Source organism: Rhinopithecus bieti, unplaced genomic scaffold (genome assembly GCF_001698545.2).
Source record: "Rhinopithecus bieti isolate Rb0 unplaced genomic scaffold, ASM169854v2 scaffold_36959, whole genome shotgun sequence".
Classification (NCBI taxonomy): Eukaryota; Metazoa; Chordata; class Mammalia; order Primates; family Cercopithecidae; genus Rhinopithecus; species Rhinopithecus bieti.
In genome coordinates, this window is record NW_016816945.1 from 2,743,221 (window position 1) to 2,770,916 (window position 27,696).

The 27,696-nt window shown below is 34.0% G+C and overlaps 1 protein-coding gene across 1 annotated transcript in view; it reads right to left on the reverse strand.

Annotated features, from left to right (window-relative positions):
* LOC108517547 (leucine-rich repeat and IQ domain-containing protein 3) overlaps positions 1–19,951 on the reverse strand; it is a 51,392-nt gene extending 31,441 nt beyond the window's left edge. The window contains exons 1-2 of the mRNA XM_017855533.1: positions 19,827–19,951; positions 15,909–16,003 (exon numbers count right to left, since the gene is read on the reverse strand). Coding sequence (XP_017711022.1) covers positions 15,909–15,978 — 70 coding nt within the window. The 5' untranslated portion in view covers positions 15,979–16,003; positions 19,827–19,951. The remainder of the gene's footprint in view (positions 1–15,908; positions 16,004–19,826) is intronic.
* Positions 19,952–27,696: the final 7,745 nt, after the last annotated feature.

Consider the following 27,696-nt stretch of genomic DNA (forward strand, 5'->3'; position numbering starts at 1 on the left):
TATATAAAATATAATGTTAAATAATATGTAAATATAAATATAATTTATATAAATACCCACATACATATAAAGTATATAATTCAGTGTGTCTTTGCCACTTTTTATCACAGAATAATGCAACCATCATGAAGTGTATGCACTACATACACATGCATATATACACATACACACACATACATACATACATAAATACACACTTTTTATATATACACACATACATATAAAGGGTATGATTCAGTGTTTTTTTGTCACAGAATAATGCAACTGTCTGACTACCTAATTCAAGAACATTTTCATCACCCTAGAAAGAAATGTGGTATCTATTAACAATCATTTCTTGTTCCTCCCTCTTTTCTGCCCCTGACAACTACAAACCTATTTTATATCTTTATAGGTTTGTATTTTCTGGGCATTACATATACATGGAGTCATAAAATATGTGCCTTTTATGTCTTCTCTCTTATTTAACATGTTTGCAAGAATCATCCATGTTGTAGCATATATCAGTATTTCATTCCTCTTTATATTTGAATATCATTCATTATATGTATTCATTATATGCCCAGGACTAGGTAATGCATTTTTTATTTACTAGTTCATGGACATTTGATTTGTTTTCACCTTTGAACTGCTGTAAATACTGCTTCTTTCATAAGCAATTTATATGTGGACATATGTTTATGATTCTCTTGGGTATACAGCTAGAAATAAAATTAGGGGTTCATATGATAACTGTTTAATGTTTGAAGATGGCCAATCTGTTTTTCAAAAGTGGCTGTATCAGATGCAGGAATAGCACTCATCAAATTAAACACCCCTTCTTGATAAAAACTGAACAAAGCCGTGGTGCGGTGGCTCACGCCTGTAATCCCAGCACTTTGAGAGGCTGAGGTGGACGGATCACGACGTCAGGAGATGGAGACCATCCTGGCTAACACAGTGAAACCCCATCTCTGCTGAAAACACACAAAAAATTAGCCAGGTGTGCTGCTGGGTGCCTGTAGTCCCAGCTACTCGGGAGGCTGAGGCAGCAGAATCGCTCCAACCCAGGAGGTGGAGTTTGCAGTGAGCTGAGACCGTGCCACTGCCCTCCAGCCTGGGTGACAGAGTGGGACTCTGTCTCAAAAATAAACAAATAAACAAATAAATATAAAAAATTCAACAAATTAGATAGAGCAGGAACACACTTCAACACAGTAAAGACCATATATGACAAAACCATAGCTCACATCATACACAATGGGAAAATTTTGAAAGCTTTTTCTCTAAGATCTGGAAAAAGATAAAGATGCCCACTTTCACCACTTGTATTCAACATAGTACTAGAAGTCCCAGCCAGAGCAATTAGGCAAGAGGGAAAATAGGGATCCAAATTGGAACAGAGAAAGTCAAACTATTCCTCCTTGCAGATGACATGATCATACATACAAAAAACCATGAAGACTCCACCAAAAAACTGTTATAACTAGTAAATGAATTCAGTAAAGTTGCAGATACAAAATCAACATACAAAAATCAGTAGTGTTTTAATACACCAACAGTGAACTGTCTGAATAATAAATCAAGAATGCAATCCCATTTACAATAACTACAAAAATAAAATACCTAGAAATAAATTTAACCATGAAAAGAAAATATTTCTATAAAATACAAAATACTGATGAAATAGTTTCAGGAACACAAAAATAAATGGAAAACTATCCTATGTTCATGGATTGTCACAATTAGTATTGTTAAAATGTCCATACTACCTGATATGTGTCCCCACACAAATCTCATCTTGAATTGTAACCCCCACATGTTGAGGGAGGGACCTGGTGGGGCATAATCAGATCACGGAGGTGGTTTCTCCCATGCTGGTCTCATGATAATGAGGAAGTTTTCTCAAGATCTGATGGTTTAAAAGTGGCTGTTTCCCCTGAACTCTCTCTCTCCTGCAGCCATGAAAGATGTACCTTACTTCCACTTTGCCTTTGCTGTGATTGTAAGTTTCCTGGGGCCTCCCAAGCCATGCAGAACTGTGAGTCAATTAAACCTCTTTTGTTTACAGATTACCCAGTTTCAGGTAATATCTTTATAGCAGTGTGAGAACGGTCTAATATACTACCCAAAGTGATCTACAGATTCATTGCTATTCCTATCAAAATACTAACGACATTCTTCACAGAATAGAAAAAATAATCCCCAAATTATATAAGATCCTGAATATCCAAAGCAATTTTGAGCAAAATGAATACAAGTTACTACAGCTTTTTAGTATATTTTAATGTCAGGTAGTGGAAGCATACTACCTGACATTAAAATACACTAAAAAGGTATAGTAACCAAAGCAGAATGGTACTGGCATAAATGCAGACACACAGATCAGTGGAACATAATAGACAGCTCATAAGTAAATTCATATGTTCACAGCCAACTGATTTTAGACAAAGGTGGCAGGAATAATCATTCAACAAGAACAGTCTTTTCAATAAGTGGTGCTGCAAACACTAAATATTCACATGCAGAAGAATGAAACTAGACCCTTATCTCTAACCATATAAAAAGTCTACTTGAAATGCATTAAAAACTTGTATGTAAGACTTGAAACTTTGAAACTACTAGAAAACAAAAGGGAAACGCTGCATGACATAGGGCTGGGCAAGGCCTTTTTGAATTAGACTTTGAAGGCACAGGTAACAAAAGCAAAAATAGACAAATGGGATTACACCAAACTGAAAAGCTGCTGCACAGCAGAGGAACCAATCAGCAGAATGGGAGAATATATTCACAAACTATACATGTGATCAGGGGTTAATATCAAAAATACATAGGGAACTCAAACTCAATAGCTAAAAAACAAGCAACCCAAATAAAAAATAGTTAAAATCCCTGACTAGACATTTATCAGAAGAAAACATAAAATTTGTCAGTAAGTATATGACAAAATGTTTAATATCACCAATCATCAAGAAAATGCAAATCAAAACCACAGTGAGATATTGCCTCAACCCTCTTAGAATGGCTACTATCAAAAAAACAAACAAAAAAATAAATACTAGTGAGAATGCAGAGAATGGAGAACCCTTATACACTGTTGGTAGGAGCATACATTATTACAATGACTATGGAAAATAGTATGGAAGTTCCTCAAAAAACTAAAAATAGAAGTATCATATGATCCAGAAGTTCCACTACTGGGTATTCATCCAAAGGAAATGATATTAGTATTCAAAGAGACATCTGAACTCCCATGTTTGTTGCAGCACTATTCACAATAGCCAAGAAATGGAATCAACCTTTGTTCATCAACAGATGAATGGATAATGAAAATGTGGTATATATATACAATGGAATATTATGCAGAAATAAAATGGAATGAAATCCTGTCATTCACTACAACATGATGAGCCTGGAGAATGTTATATTAAGCGATATAAGCCAGGTATAGAAAGGCAAATATCATATGTTCTCTTGCATATATGGAAGTTAGAAAAGTTTATCTCATAGAAGTAAAGAATAAAATAGTGGTTTCCAGAGGCTGGGGAGTGTTGGAGAAGGGAAATAGTCAGAGGTTGGTTAATAGATACACAAATAGGAGGAATAAGTTCTAGCGTTTTGTAACACTGGGGAGTGACTATAATCAACAACAATTTGTAGCATGTTTTCAAATAGCTAGAAGAGTGGAGTTTGAATGCATCTAACACAAGGAAATGGTAAATGTTTGAGGTAGTGAATATGCTAATTATGCTATCGATCATTGTGCAATGTGTACATGTATTGAAACATCACACTGTACCACATAAATATGTATAATTATTAGGTATTAATTATAAACAAAATAGAAAGTAAATGTATGTATCATTTTACAGCCAGCAATGTATGGAAATCCATCTGCAATCCACGAAGTTTCCAATTTCTCCTTATCTTTGCCAACCCTTTGCACTGTCTGTGTTTTTTACTATAGCCATCTGAATGGGTATGAAATAGAATCTCATTGAATTCTTTATTTGTATTGCCCTGGTGGCCAAAGATGTTGTAAGAGATTTTTAATATTTCTGGGTACAAGTCCATAACAGATATGTTATTTGCAAATATTTTATCTTACTCAGTGAGTGTCTTTTCACTTTCTTGATGGTATACTTTGAAGCACAAAGTTGTTTATTTTTTCAACTTTGATGTAGTTCAGTCTTTCAATTTCTATCTGTATTTATTTGCTTCTTTTTTTTCTTTTCTTAATATTTTTTGGCTTACGCTCTTAGTGGCATATCTAAAAAATCATTGCCCAAGTTAAAAGATTACTCCTATCTTTTCTTCTAAGACATTTATAATTTTAATTCCTATGTTTAGGTCCATGATCCATTTAAAGTTAATTTTGTACATGGTTAAATTTTGTACATTTTGTATAGGGATCCAACATCAATTTTGAATGTAGATATATATCTTTCCCAGCACTATTTTTTGAAAATTATTCTTTCCTCAATAAATTATCATAGCACTCTTGTCAAAAAATTATATTGCCTTGATCTAAATGTCTTTCATTATGTCAGTTTCACATTGTCTTAATTATTATAGCGTTGCAGTAACTTTCAAATCAGGAACTGTGAGTTCTTCAAATTTGTTTTATTTTAAAGATCGTTTTGTTTGCTGGAAATCCCCTACATTCTATGTGGAATTTAGGATCACCTTTTCCATTTCTGAAAAGAAAAAGCATTGAAATTTTGACAGGGATTGCTTGTATCTCTTGATTGCTTTCAGTAGTAATATCATCTTAACAATTTTAAGTCAACCATTTCAAGAACATGAGTGTCTTTATAATTATTTAGATCTACTTTAATTCTTCAGTATAGAAGTCTTGTACTTCCTTTGTTAAATTTATTCCTAAGTATTTTGTTCTTCTTGTTTCTATTATAAATAAAATTGTATTCTTAAATTATTTTCAAATTATTCACTATATAAATGATTTTCAAATATTTGTGTATTTTTATACTTCCAGGAAAGTGTTCATTTCATCTATCATAAAATGTCTTTGCATATTGTTCATTGTATTCCTTTATCATCCTTTTTATTTCTGGAAAATTTGTGGTAATGTCCCCTGTTTCATTTCTGATTCTAGTAGCCTGAGTCTTCTTCTTCTTCCTCCTTCTCCTTCTCCTTCTTCTTCCTCTTCCTCTTCTTCTTCTCCTTTTTTCTTAAGGTGGAAAGTTAGGTTATATATTTGAAGTATTTTGCATTTTAATAGAGGTGCTTACAGATATAAATTTCATTCTCAGTACTGCTTTAGCTGAACCTCATAAGTTGTTTTTGTTTTCATTTACCTATCTATATTTTCTAATGTCATTTGTAATTTTTTTCTCTGATTCATTTGTTATTAGAGAGGGTGTAGCTGGGTGTGATGGTCCATGACTGTCGTTCCAGCTACTAGAGATCACTTGAGCCCAGGAGTTTGAGTTCACAGTGGGCAACACAGCAAGACCTTGTCACCAAAAAAAAGAAAAAAAGAAAAAAGGTAGGAGGAACATCTACCACCAAGGGACCAGGACATCAGGAAGACTGGTGCACTCCAAGCAGATCTTCAGAAGGAAGGCATTGAGAGCAGACAGACAAGAAACACATGCTAGGTTGAAGGGGCAGGAATCTGGGACCTCTGCATGTAGTTACCACACATCAGGACTCATTTTGACCCCCAATGACTTCTGGGGAAGGGGTGAGTTGAGCAGGCGAGAAGCGTCCCTCTCTTACCACAGACTTCTGGAATTCTGGCAGCAGATGTCACAACTTTCAAGGACATTTGAGCTGTCAGGGAAAGCTGCTTAGAGAGGTGGAGGGGCAGGACTTGATCTGACATATGACTTCAGCAAAGTTTCAGGATATGAAATCAATGTACAAAAAGTAATAACATCCTTATATGCCAACAACATCCACGCTGAGAGTCAAATCAAGAATACAATTCCATTCACAATAGCCACAAAAAGAATGAAATATCTAGGAATACAGCTAACTGGGGTGGTGAAAGAACTCTCTAATGAGAATTATAAAATGCTGCTCAAAGAAATCAGAAATGACACAAATGGAAAAACATTCCATGTTCATTGATAGGAAGAATCAATATTGATAATCAATATTGTTAAAATGGTCATATTGGCCAAAGCAATGAACAGATTCAATGTTATTCCTATCAAATTATCAATGACATTCTTCATTGAATTAGAATATTTTAAAATTCATATGGAACCAAAATACAGACTGAATAGCCAAGACGATCCTAAACAATAAGAACAGAGCTGGAGGCATCACATTACCTGACTTCAAACTATACTACATTTGCAGAAAATGAAAACTCGACCACTTCCTTATACCATATACAAGAATCAACTCAAGATCTATTAAAGATTTAAATGTAAAATTTAAAACCATGAAAACCCTGAAGGGTAACCTAGGAAATAATATTCTGGACATGGGACCAGGCAAAGATTTCATGATCAAGATGGCAAAAGCAATTGCAACAAAAACAAAACTTGACAAATGTGGTTGGGCATGGTGACTTACACCAGTAGTCTCAGCACTTTGGGAGGCCTAGTCCAGTGAATTGCTTGAGCTCAGGAGCTGGAGACTAGGCTGCATAACTTAGTGAGACCCTCTCTGTATAAATAATACAAATATAGCCAAGCTTGGTGGCACATGCCTGTAGTCACAGCTGCTAGGGAGGCTGAGGTGGCAGGATTCCTTGAGCCTGGGAGGCAGAAGTTACAGGGAGCTGAGATCATACCACTGCACTCCAGCCTAGGAGACAGAGTGAGAGTTTTTCTCAAAAGAAAATAAAATTGACCAATGGGACCTAATTAAACTAAAAAGCTTCTTCCGCGTGGCAAAATAAATTATCAACAAAGTAAACAGACAACCTACAGAATAGGGAGAAAATATTTGCAAACTATGAGTCCAACAAAGGTCTAGTATCCAAAAATCTATAGGGAACTTAAACAAATATACAAGTGAAAACAACCCCATTAAAAATTGGGCAAAAGACATGAAAAGACACGTTTTTAAAGAAGACATGTATATAACCAACAAGCATATGAAACAATGCTCAATATCACTAACCATTAGAGTAATGCAAATCAAAACCACAGTGAGATACCACCTCACACCAGTCAGAATGGCTATTACTAAAATGTCAAAAAAACAACAGATGCTGGCAAGATTGCAGAGGAAAGGGAAGGCTTATACACTGTTGATGGAAATGTAAATGAGTGCACTCACTGTAGAAAGTAGTTTGACAATTTCTGAAAGAACTTAAAACAGAATGAGTACTCAAAAGGAATAGAAATCACAGCACTATTCACAGTAGCAAAGACACAGAATCAACCTTAATGTCCATCAACGGTAGACTAGATAAAGAAAATATGGTATATACACAACATGGAATACCACACAGCCATGAAAAAGAATGAGATCATGTCCTTTGCAGTAATATGGTTGGAGTTGTAGGCCATTATCCTGAGCATGGGAGCTAAACATCAAGTATATATGGTTACAATGAAGGGAACAGCAGACACAGGGGCCCACTTGAAAGTGGCGGGTGTGAGGAGGGTGAGGAGCGAAAAACTACCTATCGGGTACTATGCCTATTACCTGGGTGAGGAAACAATCTGTACACCAAACCCATATAACATACAATTTATATATGTAATAAACATTCATATGTTCCCCTGAACCTAAAATAAAAGTTAAAATGTAAAATAAAACAATTAAATAAAATAGACACTCAAGTAGTCCTAAAATAACAACCACTACCAAAACACAAAACAAAATGAAAACTAGAAACAAAAAACCCCAAAACCAAACAACAACAACAACAACAACAAAGAAACGAGAACGGGTGTTTTCTAATTTCCACGTTATTTGTACATTTGTGAGATTTTAAAATTTTCTTCTATCATTGATTTCCAATGTAATCTCATAATGAATAAAGAACATGTTTTGAATCATTTCCATCTTTTAAAATTCCTTGATTCTTTTCATAACCTGGTATACTTGTATACGGTTTAAACTAGAAAATATTCCATGCACACTTGAGAAGAATGTGTATTCTGCTACTGATGAGTGGTTCATTCAGTGTGCCTGCTTTACACTGTTGGTCAAATCTTCTAGGTTCATTTGGATCTTCTACCCATTTATTGAATCCTTTATTCAAAGTGGCATATAAATGTCTCCAATTCTTATTGTTGCAATGTCTAGTTCTCTCTTCAGTTCTGTCAGATTTTGCTTTCTGTCAATTTGAGGTTTCTATTGTTAGGTGTATACATTTTTATATTTGTTATATATTCCTAAAGTGTTGACTCTTTCATTATTGTGACATGACCCTCTTTATTTCCAGCAACACTGCTTTTTCGTTTTTTTTTTTGACCGATATTAATACAGTCCCTCCAGTTCTCTGATGATTGCTGTTTGCATGGTATCATTTTCCATCATTTTATTTTCAAATTACATGAAACTTTAAGTCTATAGTGTGTTTGCTTTAGAAAGTATGTAGGTGGATTGTTTTTAAATTAAATCTGGCAATCTGTCTTTCGATTGGATCTTTATCAATTCACATTTAATTTTATCTTGATATGGTGTGTGAATATTTTTTATGGCATCATTTAAATTATTTTAATGATTGTTTAATTTTCTTTTTGGGCTATATTCTCAGGGGTCACTCTAGGGCTTGCAATAGATATATATCTTAAGTTATCAAAATGACACCAGATTTCCAGTAAATTCCAGTAAAATATGAAAACTTGACTCTTACAGATGTCATTTCCCACTTTTGTGCATATATAGATACTACATATAATGTATAATGTCTATATATGGTAAAAATATTTTTGTAATTATACTGTATATATATTTAGAAAACTGACAAAAGTGGAGAGCAAGTATATATAGTCATAGACTTGTTATTAGCTTTTTTATTTACCGATTTTTGTCCTAGTTCTTTCTCTAGGCTTTTTACCATCTCACATCATTTCATTACTCCAATATAACTTTGTTATACCTACCTCCTCTATGCTGTTATTACCAAAGATATTACATTTCTACATGTTATATAGCCAACAATATAATTATATATACATATTGTTTTATTTAGTTGTTTTTAAATTAAGTTAAAAGAGAAAAGAAGAAGAAAGGTGCAATTACATTGTTTTTTTAATTATTGCATTTTTTTTTTTTTTTTTTTTTGAGACGGAGTCTCGCTCTGTCGCCCAGGCTGGAGTGCAGTGGCCAGATCTCAGCTCACTGCAAGCTCCGCCTCCTGGGTTCACGCCATTCTCCTGCCTCAGCCTTCCGAGTAGCTGTAATTACTGACTTTTTAACCTTTATTAGCACTCTTTGGTTTTTCATGTGGATTTGAAATACTGTTTGGTGCCACTTGCTTTCAATTTGTGGAACTTTCCTTCATACTCCTTCTAAGGCGCATCTTTTAGCAATGATATCTCTCAGCTTTCATTTATCTGGGAATGTTTTTATTTCACCTTCATTCATCTAGGAATGTCTTTATTTCACCTTTATTTTTGAAAGACAGTTTTTTCTGAATTTAAGAATCTTGGTTGATAGTTTTCTTTTCTTTCAGCATTTTGATGTTATCTTACTGCCTTCTGGCCTCATTATATCTGATGAGCAGTAAGTTATTATTCTCATTGGAGTTCCTTGCATGTAATGAATTTTCTCTTACTACTTTCAAAATTCTATCTTTATATTTTGTTCTTAATATTTTGATTATAATGTGTCTGGATGGAAATATTTCTGTTTATCTTATTTGGAGTTTGTTGATATCCTTAAATATGTAGAATACAGTTTTTCATCAAATTTGGAAAGTAACTATTTTTTGAATAATTTTTCTTTCCCTTTTGTCTCTTTTCTCCACCTAGTTCTCCTGTTACATTTGGCTACTTAATATTCTCGTATATTTCTCCAAGGCTTTGTTCACTGTACTTACAATCAAAGAACTACAGACTATTACAAGATAGCTGGCACTACAGAAAACTTCTAGTACAACCAAACCAATTATTTTTATTGCCTTCCTTATTCAAAAAGCTCAACAAATGCTTATCCCAGCTTATGTTTGCATATTTTCAGTGAAGGAAGTGACTAATTCTTAAATATTTCATTTTGACTTTATGCTGGTCTAATTTTAAGAAAGTTTTATGTTAAGGAACAGTCTCCCCTTGTTTTGATTCCAAGTCCCCTTAGCATTATAATTACCCATTTCTCTAAAAGCTTCTGCTGGTTATAATCATTTTCAAAGGTGAATCATAATCCTAGGAGAGCTGACATCAGAGTAAAATAGTAGGTTTTTATCTCACTGTGGATGCATCAATTCATAAAGCCAAAGATATATCAGCTATTGAAGAGGTACAAAACACACTGTTCCTCCATAGTTAGCTTGAGGAAAATTAAAAGTTGAATGCCTTCGCATGAATTTGCTTTAAATCATGTATCGTTTAATCTGTGTTTGAATATTTTTTTAAATGGCAGATTTATACTTGCTAAACATTTTACATTCCTGGCTTTAGCTCTTTGTTTCAGTCTAAATATTTATAATTTTATTTTTTATAAAATATTAGCTCACTCTTCTGGCTTCATAAAATGTATAATCATGTTGTTTGTACTTAATTCTAATATGGTAATAAAAAGAATGATCCTGAGATAGTCCCTTAAAAAGCTAATTCCAGGTTAGCATTGAAGCATTTAAAAATGTTGTTAAGTAAGATTATTCAACTACATAAAAACTGAGGCAGGGTGCGGTGACTCATGCCTATAATCCCAGCTCTTTGGGAGGCCGAGGTGGGTAGATCACCTGAGGTGAGGAGTTTGAGACCAGCCTGACCAACATAGTGAAACCCCATCATTACTAAAAATACAAAATTAGCTGGGCATGGTGGTGCACACCTGTAATCCCAACTACCTGGTAGGCTGAGGCTGGAGAATCACTTGAACCTGGGAGGCAGAGGTTACAGTGAGCCGAGATCATGCCACTGCACTCCAGCCTGGGCAAGAAGAGTGAAACTCCATCTAGAAAAAAAAAAAAACAGAAAAAAAATACCCATGACTATTTTCTATTTTGTCCTAAAATTATTATGAAAATCTCTTAAATGCAAAGATCTCTAAATATCAAGACAGCCCGTATAAATATTACATAAATTATTAAACAATAATAATGAAAATTAGATTTATTTGACATAATGTGTACTTAATAATCCCCTATGGGCTTCCATTTCTTATCACTTTTCTTTCTAAATTCTCAAAAAAATTATACAATAGACACATTTTTTGGTATAACCACAGCTACTTTTCACAATACATTTCAGTTCTATTGGTATATGAGGTCTAATAATAACAATAACAGCAGCAGCAGCAGCAGCAGCAGCAGCAGCAGCAGCAGCAGCAGCAGCTAACATTTATTAACAATTATTCTGTGCTAGATATTTTACTGGACAATTGAGTATACAAATGTGCTAGACTTTATGTCAAGTGCTATCCATGCATTCTTTCACTTAATTTTCATAGCCTACTTAAGAAATACATGCTTTTATTATAGCTATTTGATTATAAGGAAAGTCCATCACCATGGTTAGTATATTAGTCAAGATAATTAACACTAGATACCATGGCAGACAAAACCTAAAATCATAATGGTTAACAAAACAAAAGTTGATTTCTTGCTCATTCAAACCTAAACTGGGGGAGGGGGTAGCATTCTTCGTACATAATGTAGCTATACCATCTGAAACATAAGCTCTCTAGGGACGCTAAAGCAACTAAATAAAGAGAATGGTGTGCTTAGCCCAGAAGTGACACACTTAATTTGAGTCAGAATTTATTAACCAGTAATAAATTATGTCACCCCAATTAAATTTAAGGAAAGCTAGAAAACGTAGAGAAACAAGTAGAATACTTTGTAAGAACAAAATTATTGCCACAGGTCACCAAAGATCCTTTGATCCCTTTTCCCCAAACGTAGAACACACTCCTAAAAAATGACAACTGAAATCCCATCAAGTCCAGAATCTCTGTGTGCAGTATCTCTCAATCAGGTCTGGATAAGTTTTTAGTCCAGAGACTTATGAAATAAAAGAGAAATCATCCGCCTTCTGCCCCACCCATTCATATACATATTAAATATACAAAAGTGGAACAGCGAAAGACTAACCACAAGTGGAAGTACACACTTTGTGAACTTCTCCTACCTTCAGTTACAGGTGGTTCCTGAATTAGTCCCTGATTCTGCTTTCCATGTGGAGTTTTCCTGCATTCTGAAGGTGTGGAGAATTAGGGAATTGCCTATCTCAGAGGCTACAAAAGCTTTTTCAGTGCACTTTTTAGTGCTGAAGATGAGGGGATCAAGTGTATATTTAAGTCTTGAATGCTTAAAGGCATTTTAGGCTAAAGTTCTCTGGTAATATCTTTCCTTTAAAATTATAGATATCTGATCTATTTTCTTCTGCGAGCTCCATATGTGGTTGATTACACCCAAAATTCTTTTGGAGTCATATGTAGTTTCCATATCTGCTTTTTTTTTTCTTAATTTCTTCCCACAACTCACTAGCAATTTAATGGAAGTTACTATAAATCTAGAATAATAGATGGGAAGCCCATATGCTTAATCTAAACTGTGCTGTGAGTCATCATTTTCATTTAAGAAGTTTGGGCCTCTGTCTAAAAGATTTGTTAAATTTATTGTTTTACTATTTGTGATTTAGAAGCAGACAGCTTTCCAAATGTGCAAGGCTCTAATTTTGGAACTCTTCACTTTCTTTTATTTTGTCTTGTAAACCAGCTACTTTTCTGAGCTCTCTTTTTGCTATAAGGTAATTTGCCAAACATAGTCAAGTACAACCAACATACAGAATCAACATTCCGTCTTCCAGCTTCTTCCCTTAGAGACATAAATTAGTAGGCACATAGTTTGCCTTCCAAGTTATCATGGGGACATTCTTTGCTCTAAACAACTTGGATTGCCATCTTTTCAGCCTCTGATATCAATTTTCTCATCTCCTATAACTAATCACAAAGATAGGGCCATATTTTATGTTTTTTGTTTGATACTAATTTCTGTATTTAATAGCATGATTAATCCTAACTTCCCTCACAGATAAACCCTGTAATCTCAACAGTTTAACACAGTGAAGATTTCTTTATTTCTCATCTAAGAAACAACGTGGGTCAGGAGGACCTTGCAGCTATATTAATGGAACATATGGCCTCTAAGATCTGCATAGCAGGGAAATAGAATGATGCTTTTAATTGCTTTCACTCCGAAATGATCACTTTTACTTTTGCTCACAGTCAAGTAGAGAGACCGACCACATAATTTTTACATACCTGCATGGGAAGCTGGGCAATGCAGGGGAGCACATGGAATATATGGCACTGGTGCTTAAAATTACAAAATAAATTCAAACATATCTGATTTAAATTTCACCTTCTTTCTCTCTGTTCTCAGTAGTAAAAGCATTTAAAATATTTTAAAAGCAATTTGAAATATTACACAGACACAAAAACAAAATCCATTTTTGGTTTGTTTGCTTGTTTGCTTTTAATTTAACATCTGGTGGCAAAGATTTCTAGTTTTATATGCTTGAGTATGCTCTAATTGCTCATCTGAAGTAATTTAGTTGATACTATTTTATATCCTAGACTAAAATTCAGTCATTCCAGCAAACAATCTAGGAGAATGGTTAAAAAAAAAAAAAAAAAAAAAAAAAAGCACTGTTAAAATTGCATAAAGCACAAGTGGATTGAAATCAGAAAGATGTGATAAATTGGATGAATTTGGAAGAAAAATGGTGGAGACAGAAAATGTAACGTGTTTCAATGGAAACCATAAAATCACCTTTAGAGTCTTCATTTCAGATATAAGTGGATTTGGAGCAAGAAAAAGTATATAATGAAGGTAAAATAACTAAATCCTGCATAAATCTGATCACAGGCACTATGATACAATGACCCTCAAATAATTAAACTTTTGACCTTTTTTTCTGAATAGGAAGTAGTAGGTTTTTTTCTCAGAAATATCTTTTATGTAGCAGCTGGCATTTTCTGGAAAGTATTTGAATTTACTTCTTTATAACTGCATCTGAAATATAAATGGTACTTTGAAATAGCTGTAGAAGATTGGCCCATTCTCCAGCTATACTTACTATAAAGGGTTAAAAATCACTAACAGAACACACACTTTTAAGGTTTCAATTTCAGCCTTGTATGCCACATCTTTTCAGTGTAAATCAATAAGTTTGTATGTTAATTTTTAATACTGAAAATGCTTCTTACAGCAGCCGATGGAATAGGTATTCATGAAGTATAGCATTATTTTAAAATGTCTGATCTATAGTGTTATATCATTTTGTAGAGAAAATAAAAAAATTTGGATAAGCATTATAAAAAGAAGTTAGGAGAAATAATGGCCTTAAGTTAAAGATGATAAAAGCATCTATTATTAAAAACTAGCTAATTAATACAACAGGAATTTTGGATAATATTTATAACAAATTCAATCAGCAGCTAAAATGTCACATACAAGTAAATTACCATTTATTTGATAATATAAATGAGACAGTATAATATCTATCCTTAGTCACAAGTTCCAAGTAGGTACATGGAGACTTTGAACTTCATAATCTTCCAAAATTTCCACTGAAAGTTGTAATATCATCATTACAACAATATGCAAGCTCCATGACAGTAGGATTTCATATGCCCTAGTTGAATGTTGAATGCTTAGGGCTGATGAAAATATTTATCTAATATCACTAATCATTAAAGAAATGCAAATCAGGCCGGGCGCGGTGGCTCAAGCCTGTAATCCCAGCACTTTGGGAGGCAGAGACGGGCGTATCACGAGGTCAGGAGATGGAGACCATCCTGGCTAACACGATGAAACCCCGTCTCTACTAAAAAATACAAAAAACTAGCCGGGCGAGGTGGCGGGCGCCTGTAGTCCCAGCTACTCGGGAGGCTGAGGCAGGAGAATGGCATAAACCTGGGAGGCGGAGGTTGCAGTGAACTGAGATCCGGCCACTGCACTCCAGCCCCGGTGACCGAGCGAGACTCCGTCTCAAAAAAAAAAAAAAAAAAAAAGAAAGAAAAAGACATGCAAATCAAAACCACAGTGAAATGCTATCTCACATCAATCAGTCAGAATGGTTATAAAAAGTCAAAAAACAACAGATAATGCAAGATTGTGGAGAAAAGAAAAGGTTTATACACTGCTGATGGGAATATAAATTAGTTCACCCATTATGGGAAGCAGTTTGGCGACTTCTGAAATAAAATAGAATTACTATTTGGTCTAGCAATCCCATTATCGGTCACATACCCAAAGGAATATAAATTTTTCTATCACAAAGACACATGTACACATGTTCATCGCAGCACTATTCTCAATAGCAAAGACATGTAATCAACCTAGATGCCCATCAGTGGTAGACTGGATTTTTAAAATGTGGCACATAAGCAACACGGAATACTATGCAGCCCCCAAAATAATGAGATAATGTTCTTTGCAGCAAGATGGATGGAGCTGGAGGCCATTATCCTAAGTGAACTAATGCAGGAACAGAAAATCAAATACCACAGGATCGCACTTATAAATGGGAGCTAAACATCAAGTACATACGAACACAAAGAAGGGAGCAACAGACACTAGGCCCTACTGGAGAGTGGAGGGAAGCGAGGGAGAGGATCAAAAAAATACGTATTGGGCACTATGCTTATTACCTGGGTGAGGAAATAATCTGTACACCAAACCCCTGTGACATATAATTTACTCACGTAATAAACCTGCATATGTACCCCTGAACTTAAAATGATACATATATGTATATATATATAATTGTTTAGCAATAACTTATGATTTAGTAAAAAGAAATCTAAGCATAATAAAATACCTCTCAATTTCAAAATCTGTTGAAGGGGTAGGAGGAAGGAGTTAAAGTATCTGTCCAGTAATCCACTCATTTTTATTTTATAAAATGAGGGGCCTGTAGGAAGAAAAGAAGACTGTGAAGTAATCTAACCTCCATGTCAACTGGAACTCCAGAAAAAATAGACAAATTATATTTTTCAGGAGAAAGACACCTTATCTATTGCATGCCTTTGGCAGGACGGACCCTGGCTAAAGATTGTTTATATATATATATATCAATATATATGTAATTGATTCCTTGTCTTTGCTATATATATACACACACACATATATATATACACACACACACATATATATATATAACTATACAACTTTTATAGTTATATATATAGTTTGTTAGATAGGTAAATTGCTTGTATGTATATATAACTACCATCTATCATCCATCTAGTTATATATAGTTATATAATTTTTTAGTGACAGGGTCTCGCTAAGTCACTCAGGCTAAAGTACAATAGCACAATCATAGCTCACTGCATCCTGCAAACCTCAAATGTTCCTCCTATCTTGGCCCCCCAAAACTCTGAGATTACAGGCATGAGCCACTGTGACTTGCCAGAATTGCTTCTGTGAAATAAACACAGAGTCTGTGAGGTGTGTTCCCTGGAAAATATCAATAAACTACACAATCCTCTGGAAAATAAAATGAAAATACTTCGTAATGTAAAATTGCCTCTGTTGGAAGTAAACTCATAATCCTCACTAGAGACTTCGTTTTCCTGGGTCAGAAGTGCATATTCTCCAAGGGAAGAGAGGACCTAGAAAGCTACCCTTGATGTCCCAGATGTCTCCTTGTTTCATTTGAGTCTCTTGATTGTATTCTTGATGTTATTAGTACAGTTTCATACTGAGGTAAGACCTTTGATTTGTGTCATTCTAATTTGACAATCCAATAATGTTAAACTGATTTATGAAGAAGAAAAAGTAAGGCACATATGTTTTGTATAACAATAAACATGTCATTTAGACTGGAGCATGTTCAAGACTGAAAGGCACTGTTATGCACCAGGACAACAGACACAAACTGAGACTCTCTAGGGCCAAACTGGGACATGTAGTTATAGTACAAATAGCATGGGTCCCATTCATTAGTGTATTTACCTAATAAATAGTTAAAAAGTTTTGCCAACTTTGAAAGTCTAGGTGAGAAAATGGAATAATATGGTCCCATATAGGAGTTGTAACACTCAGCAATATATTAATTATTCAGGCTGACCTTATATTAACAATATAAGCATTAGAAAATATATAGAGTAACATGTTATTTCCAATTAAAAATTAACAAATCATATATTACTCTTATAGGTAGTTTGATTATCACCATTATATTTAGCCACACAAATATCAGTATTTAAGAATGATATCTAAAAGTTGGAATTACGGTAATAGGTGATATGAATAGCACTCAAACTAATCTATGCTCCATCAGAAACATTAAGCATCGCATATATCTCAAGTAAGTCTTATATAATGTCTAATGTTTAGGAATAGCTCAAGGAATGAAGATACAAAAATGTGCAAGATTTGTAATTGATAATACCAGAACCATTACTTACTGAGGTGAGCTTTTCTTGGAGATTTTAGAGGCAGCATAAAATCTCATGTGTTAGCTAAATTATGTGATTCTTGTTCTTACCAACTAATTTAAGGACCATAGATGGGCTTTGGTGATCCCATGAACCTCCTAAAATCATGAATAAAATGCTTGTATGCATATATATATATATTTTTAATTGAGAGAGATTAATTTTTTATCACATTCTAATATTTCTTCATATTTGGGCTTGTGAACAAAGAAGAAAACATAATCAGTGCTCAGGAGTAATAGTATCTAGGAAATAGGTCTACTGAGAGATGATCCATATTGTGGGGCAATTTATGCTCACATCTATGCTTTGATTATGAAGAGATATCTAGCCTAGTTGGAAGTAGGTACCTATTAGCAGACTGTACCATTTTGAAAAAAAAAAATTAATCCTCAGTCATTCGCTCAAATTCCCTTTACCTTAGAAGGCAGGAGTAATAGCTAGAATTTATGATATCCAGAATTAACTTTTGGTATGAAATTTTGATTATTTAAATATTCTGACCATAATGTTCTTTTATAATTTTTATATACTTAATACATTTTCAAAAGATAAATATAACAAAATATTGATAACACTAAAATGTCTTTGGCTCATAATTTAGAATTTTGATACTCAGAAGGTTGATTTCTTTTTTTCAATGCCTTGAGATTATTGACAGCATAAAAATCATAAAGTTTAAAATACCTCAAAAGCATTAAATATTGTCAATGTGTTTACTTCTTTACTTCTATTCCCTCTTAACCTTCTCCAACATGGTTCCTCTCTCTGCTACTTCATTGAATTTGCTTTTGTCAAGGCCACCGTTGGTATCTATATTCCAGATTCAATAAATACTATTTAGTTTTCATATTCCAAGACTTTTGGCCAGGTGAGATGGCTCACACTTATAATCCCAGCAGTTTGGGAGGCTGAGGCAGTTGATTGCCTGAGCTCAGGAGTTCAAGACCAGCCTGGGCAACATGGTGGAATTTCATCTCTACAAGAAATCCAAAAGATAGCTGTGCATGGTGGCATATGCCTGTAGTCCCAGCGACTTAGGAGGCTGAGGTGGAGGATCGCTTGATCCCAGGGGGTCGAGGGTGCACGGAGCTATAATCACTCCACTGCACTCAAACTTAGGTGACAGAGTGAGACAGTTTTAAAACAAACAAACAAACAAACAAACAAACCAAAAGACCACACACACAAAGTCTTTTCAACTGGCCTTCAATACAGTTGAACAGTCCATTCTTTTTTTTAAAAAAAAAATAGTTTTATTAAATTAGTACATGTGTAAAAATGGAGAACTGATGAAATAAAGCCACTGGCAACGAGGAACTAACAGAGTTTGACCAATTCATTTGCAAAGAAGAGAAAATCAAATGGGATAAAGACACCATCATGGGATTTAAAAAGAAAGATTTGAATATTTAAGAATGAGCAGAAGCCCTTGAGAAAAATAAGACCTTCAAATGATTTTACAAAAGTGATTTTATGATTCTTCTGTGAAAGATAAAGAAAAGCATATCTAATCATGACAAATTTTACCAGAACAAATTTTGTAAGACAAAAACAAATCACATTTAAAACTAAAATTTTATCAGTGATAATGTAAGACAATATGCATTTTTATTCAACAAAAATCATTATGTCGAAAGTCTGAAAGAAATTTAATAACTTATAAATTTTAACTAATTTGCAGTAATTATTCTGATACTTGACAGATTTCCTGAAGGAGGTACAATGCTGACATAGTCATACAGTAACAAAGCTATCAGTTCAATGATTCTTGCTAACAAAAATTTCTCATAATTCCCAACTTCTACCCCAAATGAGGTTCTTGATATCCATAAAATAACCTTCTGAATATGTATATTTAGAAACTATTGAATAAGATATAATTTTTTAACATTGCTGTAATATTTTTAATGGGAATAGAGAATATATAGAGAAAAGTGAACAAATCACAGGTGTATAGCTGGATGAATTCTTCAAACTCGTATAACCATCACACAGATCAAGAAATAATATTATCAAAATCCTAGATGCCTGTTTGTAATTTCTTCTACTCACTACTCCCCTATGAAGATAATTATCATTTTTTAGCTTTTTATACATGGATTACATGTACTCTTTTGTGTCTGGCTTCATTTGCTCCAAGATACGGATTTTTTATCTAGAAGTCTCAACACATATTTCATTAGACTTTTGGATTTATACTTGCCAATCAACATGCCCAATTTCTAATTACATTATTTACTCTTCATCAAAATATATTTATTAAATACAATTAAAAATTCATATAACTAACCTTTTGAATGAGATGTCTTGATGTTTTGATTTCATGCCAAGATCTTTTGGTTTTAATTCACATAAAATAGAGGAAACATGTTTTCTGTGTTCACTGGAAGTTTTTAAATCGACAGGATAATATATATTCTGTGAAAATAAAATAAAAGCAATGACAATGATAATATCTCATGTGTTTTAGAGTTCTCCAAGTGTTCTCACATGAATTATACATTATCATGATTGACTTTCATTTAAAATACAAAAACAAAAACCTGTGAGGTAGGCAGGGTTAAGAAAAAAATTTTTAAAACTCCATTGTGTATAATTTTAACAATCTGTCTTTCTACTAATATCGGCCAATGCCGTAAGAGAGATTGAGGGAAAGAGAGACCTGCCAGGAGAGTGCCGTGACAAAAGGAACAAGGGAAGAGGGAAAATAAGGAATAAACAGAGAAGCAAGATAGTTTTCCCCAGAAAGCCTGAAGGAAGATTAAGAGTAATAAAGGGAGGGACAAAATTATTTCACAGAGCACTTAAAGGCAGTAACATGGAGGAGGAAAAGGACGGACAATAACACAGAAAGAAAGGAAGGGAGAAATGGGACCAGAATTATCACGTTTTAAAACTACAAATGGGCCAGGTGCAGGGGCTCATGCCTGTAACCCCAGCGCTTTGGGAGGCCAAGGCAGGTGGATCAACTGAGGTCAGGAGTTCGAGCTCAGCCTGGTCAACATGGCGAAACCATGTCTCTACTAGAAATATGAAAATTAGCCAGGTGTGGTGGTGCATGCTTGTAATCCCAGCTACTCGGGAGGCCAAGGCAGGGGGATCACTTGAACCCAGGAGGTGGAGATTGCAGTGAACTGAGATTGAGCCATTGCACTCCAGCCTGGGCAAAAGAGTGAGACTCCGTCTCAGAAAAAAAAAAAGGGACAAATGGATCAGCTATGTGTGGGAAGAAGAGTAGCAAGTAGAATATTGAAGAGGAGCTTCATGGGGAACAGGGGCATTGTGGAATGTAACTGTATAGTATCTGTGAACCGGGTGGGATGTTTTAGTAACAGTGTTATCTACTTTCCTCTTCACAGTTCATCCAGGACTGTTATGGAGCTTTCATCAAGTTATCAGGGGCAAAGGCTCTTTCAAAATTCCTTTATCATCTCTTACTGTATCTGCATGGGTACTATCCTCAAACTTTTCAGATGAATCAAAATAGCTACTAGAGCTCCAAACACCGTTTCAGTCAGAAGCTGGAGGAAAAGGGAAATGACAATAGGACACAGGCCATGTATCTTAAGGAGATTTTCCAGAGGTTCTTCAAATAACTTCTGTTGAATATCTCATTGGCCCCATATCCCGCTATGAAGGGGAGGGTAAGGAATGCTAGGCGTTTTGCTGCCTGGAATGAAATTTGGGCCCGTTACCATGGTAGAAGAAAACAGTATATATTGGTAGGCAACCAATAGTCTCTATCATAGAGAAAAAGTTCAGAAGGTTAGATGAGGGTATGTGTTTATATATTAAAAAACTTTCTCGGGATATGATACTTTCTTTGGTAAGAAACACTGATCTAACTTCTGAAGACTCACAAATATTTGTTTTCACATAGATCTTTCTGAGGTCTTTGCTTTTGTGTATTTGTTTCTGGAACATTTACATAGTGCTTATCTTTTGCCATTGTGAAGTTCTTTATGACTATTAACTCATTTAATAATCATAACAACAATAAACTGAGCTCTTTCACATGGACATCTCATACTCAAGAGAATCCAAACCATATTTTTTTCCTCCAAATATATTAGTTCTTAGTCCTAGTTTCAGTGAATGGCACCATGTTTGTTTAAGAAGAAGAAAATCAGGTAAGCTCTCTGATACGTCACAGCTGACAGAATTTTGAAATAGAGAATTCATCCTCACATTTCCCCCACTACTTTGACCTGTTAGCTGTTCAAATCTCCTTTATTTGATAATTTAGAAAAGACACTTGGATATGCGCCTCAGTCCCCTGTACTTACAGTTTTCTGAGTTTCTATTCTTTAAATGTTGTATGTGATATTCTCTAATTTACTTATCAAAAACAATTTGTCTTCAAGCAGTGACTCATAGGGTAAGGGCTTTCTAATGCTCATTATAGGTGTTAAGTATCATCTGTTCCTGGAATAAACCTGTTTTATTTTCATTTAAAATTCTTCACTTATCAACTCTTACACAAGACAATGTTTTTTCATTCTTTATGTGATAAAATCACCTCATGTCGCTGGAAACACAAATAAGGACTTTTAAGCTCATATATTCTCTTTACATTTAAAAATTTTTCAATCTTGCCAAAGATAATTAAAATTAAAGAAGTCACAATACCAAAACATATTGTCAAAATATGACACAATTTTAAGTAATGCTGCTTCTATTTTCATTTAGGCCTTGGTTTTTCTATTAGGTAAGTACGAGAAAATACAATGTGTGGCACTATTTTGCAATCCAGTTTGTAACAACAACTCTAAATACTTTTTCAGCCTCAAATTCTTCTGCAAGTCCTCTTCATGTTACATCATCACTCTTGTATTTTCCTACTTCTAAGAATTTTGCTCTATTTGGAAACTTCTCTGTTTCTCCCTCCTAACAATGCAATTCATCACATGTTGAAAATCACCTCAAATTGCATTTGAACCATAGAAATGTGTCATTTCTTTCTTCTATATATCTCACTTTTATCCTACCCATGATAAAATAACGAGTATGTTCAGTGATCCTGTTTCCACTAGCACTTACACCTTTAGATTCCCCTGAAAAAAATGAGAACTCTCCCTCCAAAAATCTGCCAAATTTGAGATACCCAAACTCTATCACAAATACAGTTAATTCATAGATTCATGAAATGTAAAGGGTCAGAAATTAAGTAGATCACTAGTTAGCTCCTTTTAGAAACATATTTACTTCATTTCTCCTAATTATCCTTTTTCATGTATCTGGCTGTCATTGTTTGTCACGTTTTATAAAAATACTTCCTTCCATGTTTTAGAAAAGAAGAATTCATGACAAAGGGTACATATATGACAGGGGAACAAATCTATAGAAAGATGATCAAAAAATTTAAACCTCTAAAGGAACTGAGGCTTACACAAGCTGCAAAAGTAAAGAAATGGGCTTTTCTGTTATATGTAATGCAAGAAAGGAAAGAGAATGTGTGCACTTACTGATTGATCTTTGAGATCATAGAGAAGGAAAAGTTATCAGAAGACTGGGAATGATCTAATAACGATCTCATTTTCGATAACAGAAAGTATATTCGATTACCTACCCTACCTTAGACTTAATGCTGGTCCTCAATAATTGCAGAAAATATTTTAAGGATATTTGGTAGCACTTAGTAAAGGAATAATAATCAAGGAATATTATAAGTTGACAATAAGCTAATTATATGAGATGCAATTTCATTTTTAACATGGTCAAAATTAATTCAGGTTCAAATATCCTTGGCATGATAAACCTGTATTCAGCGGTATGTTTGATAAAATCTTTCATTACTTTTAGATAGAGATCAGAAATGCTGAGTGACCATGAAAGACTGAAGATTAATAAAATGATGCCAAGCTGAAGGGAGGTATCTAATGTCATGATACATGGTTCTGTTTTCAGCTCCATTCTGATCAATGTTTATATAAATGAGAAGTAAAATATAAAAGAAATGGTTGCTACATTTTCCAATGAAATAATAAAAAACCAAAATCAATTAATACCGAACAAAAATCTAAGATAGTGTCAACAGCCTGGAGTAAGTTAAGTAGATTAAGTAAAATAGAAATAAATATTGCACTTGGGCAAAATATACTTAATCACTGGGGTACATGATGGTGATTTAAAAACATGAGTGATAAGACATATTATATTTATAAAATACATTTTAGTTAAAAGTAAATTAGTTAGGAATTCATTTATGATGTGACCCTAAGCTGTATTAAGCATTTCGTTGAGAATGGAAGAAGCAATAGTTTTACCATATTCACTTCCGAAGAACTATGTCAGATCAGGAAAACATATTTTCAGATGATTTCAGATAACCTAGAACATGAATAGTAAGCAGCCTACCTACTGAATTATTGTAAATGTAAGCCCTATATAAATAGGCTATAGTTAAGTCCAGCATAGAGAAAAGATAAAGGGAGATTCAGGGTCCCTATCTCCTCCACTATCCATCTTTTCATTTTGAAAATACTGCTAAAAATAATTTTTTTCAACTCAGAAATACTTAGAATTTGTTCTTTAACCCTTCTTCTGAAACCTTATGTCTAAGCTATCAGCAAATCTTGGCAAGGTTATTTCCAAAATATATTTTAAATATGCTCCCTTCTCTAAATTTTCAGCTACTTCATTCTACAGCTATAATCATCTATTTCTGGTCAATCACAAATACCTCTTATTGGACTCTGCCTTCACCCTGGCTTTTATAATATACATTTACATTGTCAAAATGTAAATCCAATCATGTTTCTCTTTTAGCTTTAAATCCTCCAATTGTTCAAGATGCTAAGTCCTTTCTATGAGGTATAGAACATCATCAAAATATGGCTCCTGACCACACAGCCAAGCTCATCTCATGCTATTGCTGACCTGGTTCATTATAGTCCTGCTATACTAGATTTCATGCAGTCCCTTGAACAAACCCCAAACAAAATAAGCTATTGCATGCCTCAGGTCCTTGTGTAAGATCTTTCTTCTGCCTGCAACATTCTCCTTCCTATAATATGCATGGCTAGCTCCTTTTCCTTCAGGACTTTAAATATTATCTCCTCAGAAAAACGGTCCATAACAATCTTATGAAAAATAGTCTTCCTCCTATTATTCTCTATCTCAACATCCTACTTGTTTTATTTATAAAATTTATCACAATTTTGCTTGCTAACATGGGTTAAGATTTGTTTTTTCTTCCTACAATCGAATCCACGAGGGTAAGGACTTTGCTTTTCTTTTTTTACTCAATGCTGAGAATGTTCTCTGACACTCAGTAGATACTCAATAATTATTTGTTAAATGTTGAATGAATATAGCCAAAGAGAAATAGCAGAAGCAATGAGTGGAGATTTAGAAACTTCAGTTCAATATGATGTAAAACAAAGCTCCATTCTTTGGAGACAGTCCAACAACCAAAAATAATTTTAAAAGAAACGTGTAGCTTGTATTTTCTACAGGACTTTGCCCAATAACACATTCAACATTCTCTTCTTTTCTTCCTGAATTCTTTAACATCTTTCTGTTACTCCAAATCTTCTCACTCAGCAACCCTTCACAACTCTTGCATCTCTTTATAAACTGTTTATCATGATTCTCTGAATTTAGTTTCTCTGAATTTTTGGTGTCTTAGATTCTGTGAATTTTTTGTTGTCTCTATCAATTTATGAATTTCTCAATTTGTCACACACACAAAATCAAAACATAAACGTCTGGTAAGAATAATTATATCTTTACTCAGCTACATCTATCTACCTGTTCTGTTGATTCTACATCACACACACACACAAAAACCAAAACCTCAACAAAAGAGCCATCTTTATGTAATTTAGAGGGAAGAAGCTAAGAAAAAATAATCTATAATAGGTATAGAAGTGGGGGAGACAAATGTATATTAATAAATCTCATCTAATAATAATAATTTCTCAGAGCATTATTGAAAATTGGAATAGATTATCTGAGGAGCCATAGAGCTCTCCACAATTGAAAAATTAAATAAGTACCTGGTTATAAAAGTCAGATGGATTATTGTACTAGATATTTATTTTCCCAAGAGAGATAATGATTTATCTTTAAAAATTAAGGAGCGTTAGCAGTGGTAACAATTGCCTCTATCTTATTTCTAGATCAAGAGTAAACACTTTATACTGAACTTTGCTGTCTTTCAAATTCAAATTGCATTTTCAACCCTTCCTAGTTTGAGTTTCCCAAAGTAGCTTAGTTAGAGCTCTATAAAATTGTAATTTTGTTTTCACATTTTGAGTGATACAAACCAGAGTGCTAATCCAGATCTTACCTTTTTCAGATAATATTCAAAGAGATTATACTAAAACACAAACAGAAAGAGTCGCCCTTATTTGTTTGAATGAAAATTGTTAGCTCTAGTGTTTAGTAGCACAGCCTTTCATTAACGTAGTAAGCAAAGCCTTCATCTTAGGGGGAGGTTAATGTGTACAGCAATCCACATATGGAAAGTAAATAGGGTTGTCCTCAAAGTGGGTAAACTATCGAGTAGCACTTGGACTCTGCTTTAAGTACTGGTTAACAAGAAAAACCATGGAGAAAGGGGCATGGTTCAAATGGTTTAACATAAGTTTTACCAGAAATAGTTACGAAAAAGTAACTCTAAAAAGTTACTTAAAAAAAGATAACCCCTTTAAGTGACTGGCAGGTTTAACTGCTGTTTGAAAAATTGCTACGACCCTGCATTTGATACCAATCTTACTTTATCTTAAGAGAGAGAACTAGAAATGAAAATACCCTTGCTACATGGGAAAGAATCCAAAATGAATGGCCTGCATAAATAAACACAGGAAACATATTGTATAAATAAAATAAATGTGACATTTCTCTTCCATACACAAAGTAGCCGAGAAATGGGGCACCTGAATATATTATGCTGCAAGTGTCCAGTTTAAGAACACATGACAAAAATGATAATAGAAAGCTTATGTTCCCTTAGTTCAAGAACTGTCTAATAGTCTAAGGTCTGTCATTACCAAGATTGGAGGCACCAATGTGTAAATTAATGATGCCTACTCTTAGCTACACTACAGTGGATATCTGGTAGCAACTTTTGTAGAATTGAGTAAAAAAGAGGTGTTGCAAACTTCCATGAGATTTTAGAGCTGGTTATAGTTTCAAATTGAGGAAAAAACAATGCTAGTTTGTGTATTGTAATAATTGAAACTAGGTAGAATAAGTAAAAGAAAGGACATGGGGAAATTTTAGAGTATACAGTTTTCATTTTATTTGAAAATCTCTCCAAAATGTATTTGATTAATTTTATTTACATTTCAATACAATTCTATTCACAACCCAATTTTTCCAGTACATGGATTACATTATCTGGTACCTAACATATTATTAGTAATGATTAAAAATAATACTATATCTTTAAAGATCTCATTTTAAACAGAATATAACTCTTCCTTAAATAATTAATATCATTGTTTATAATGTTCAAAGCATTTGTTGCATTCTACTGTATATCATAGTTATGTCCACTGCTCACCCCTAGTAAAAATTACTCTCTCTGATGACTGGGGCTGTGGTTTACTTATCTTGATATTTCTGCACCACTTTGATTGTATTCTTCAATCTGCTGCATTATCAAGTCACAAGTTAAAAAAAAAAGATGATAAATTTGATTATTCAACAACTATGTATTGAATGCCAGCTATATCCATGGCACAATACTAGACACATGCATAAAGTTATTATTAGTAAATATTTAAATTATGTCTTTTTCAAAATATTTCATAATTTACTGATTATTTCCCTATGTAGATGTGAAAACAAGAAAAAAAGCATTGAAAGTCAGAAAAAGACAGTAGAAAGCATAAGCTAAATTCTTAAGCTCCTGATAAAGATCTGTACTTTTTTTTTTATTATACTTTAAGTTCTAGTGTACATGTGCACAACGTGCAGGTTTGTTACATATGTATACTTGTGCCATGTTGGTGTGCTGCACCCATCAAATCGTCAGTACCCGTCAAATCGTCATTTACATCAGGTATAACTCCCAATGCCATCCCTCCCCCTTCCCCCCTCCCCATAATAGGTGCTGGTGTGTGATGTTCCCCTTCCAGAATCCAAGTGATCTCATTGTTCAATTCCCACCTATAAGTGAGAACACGCGGTGTTTGGTTTTCTGTTCTTGCA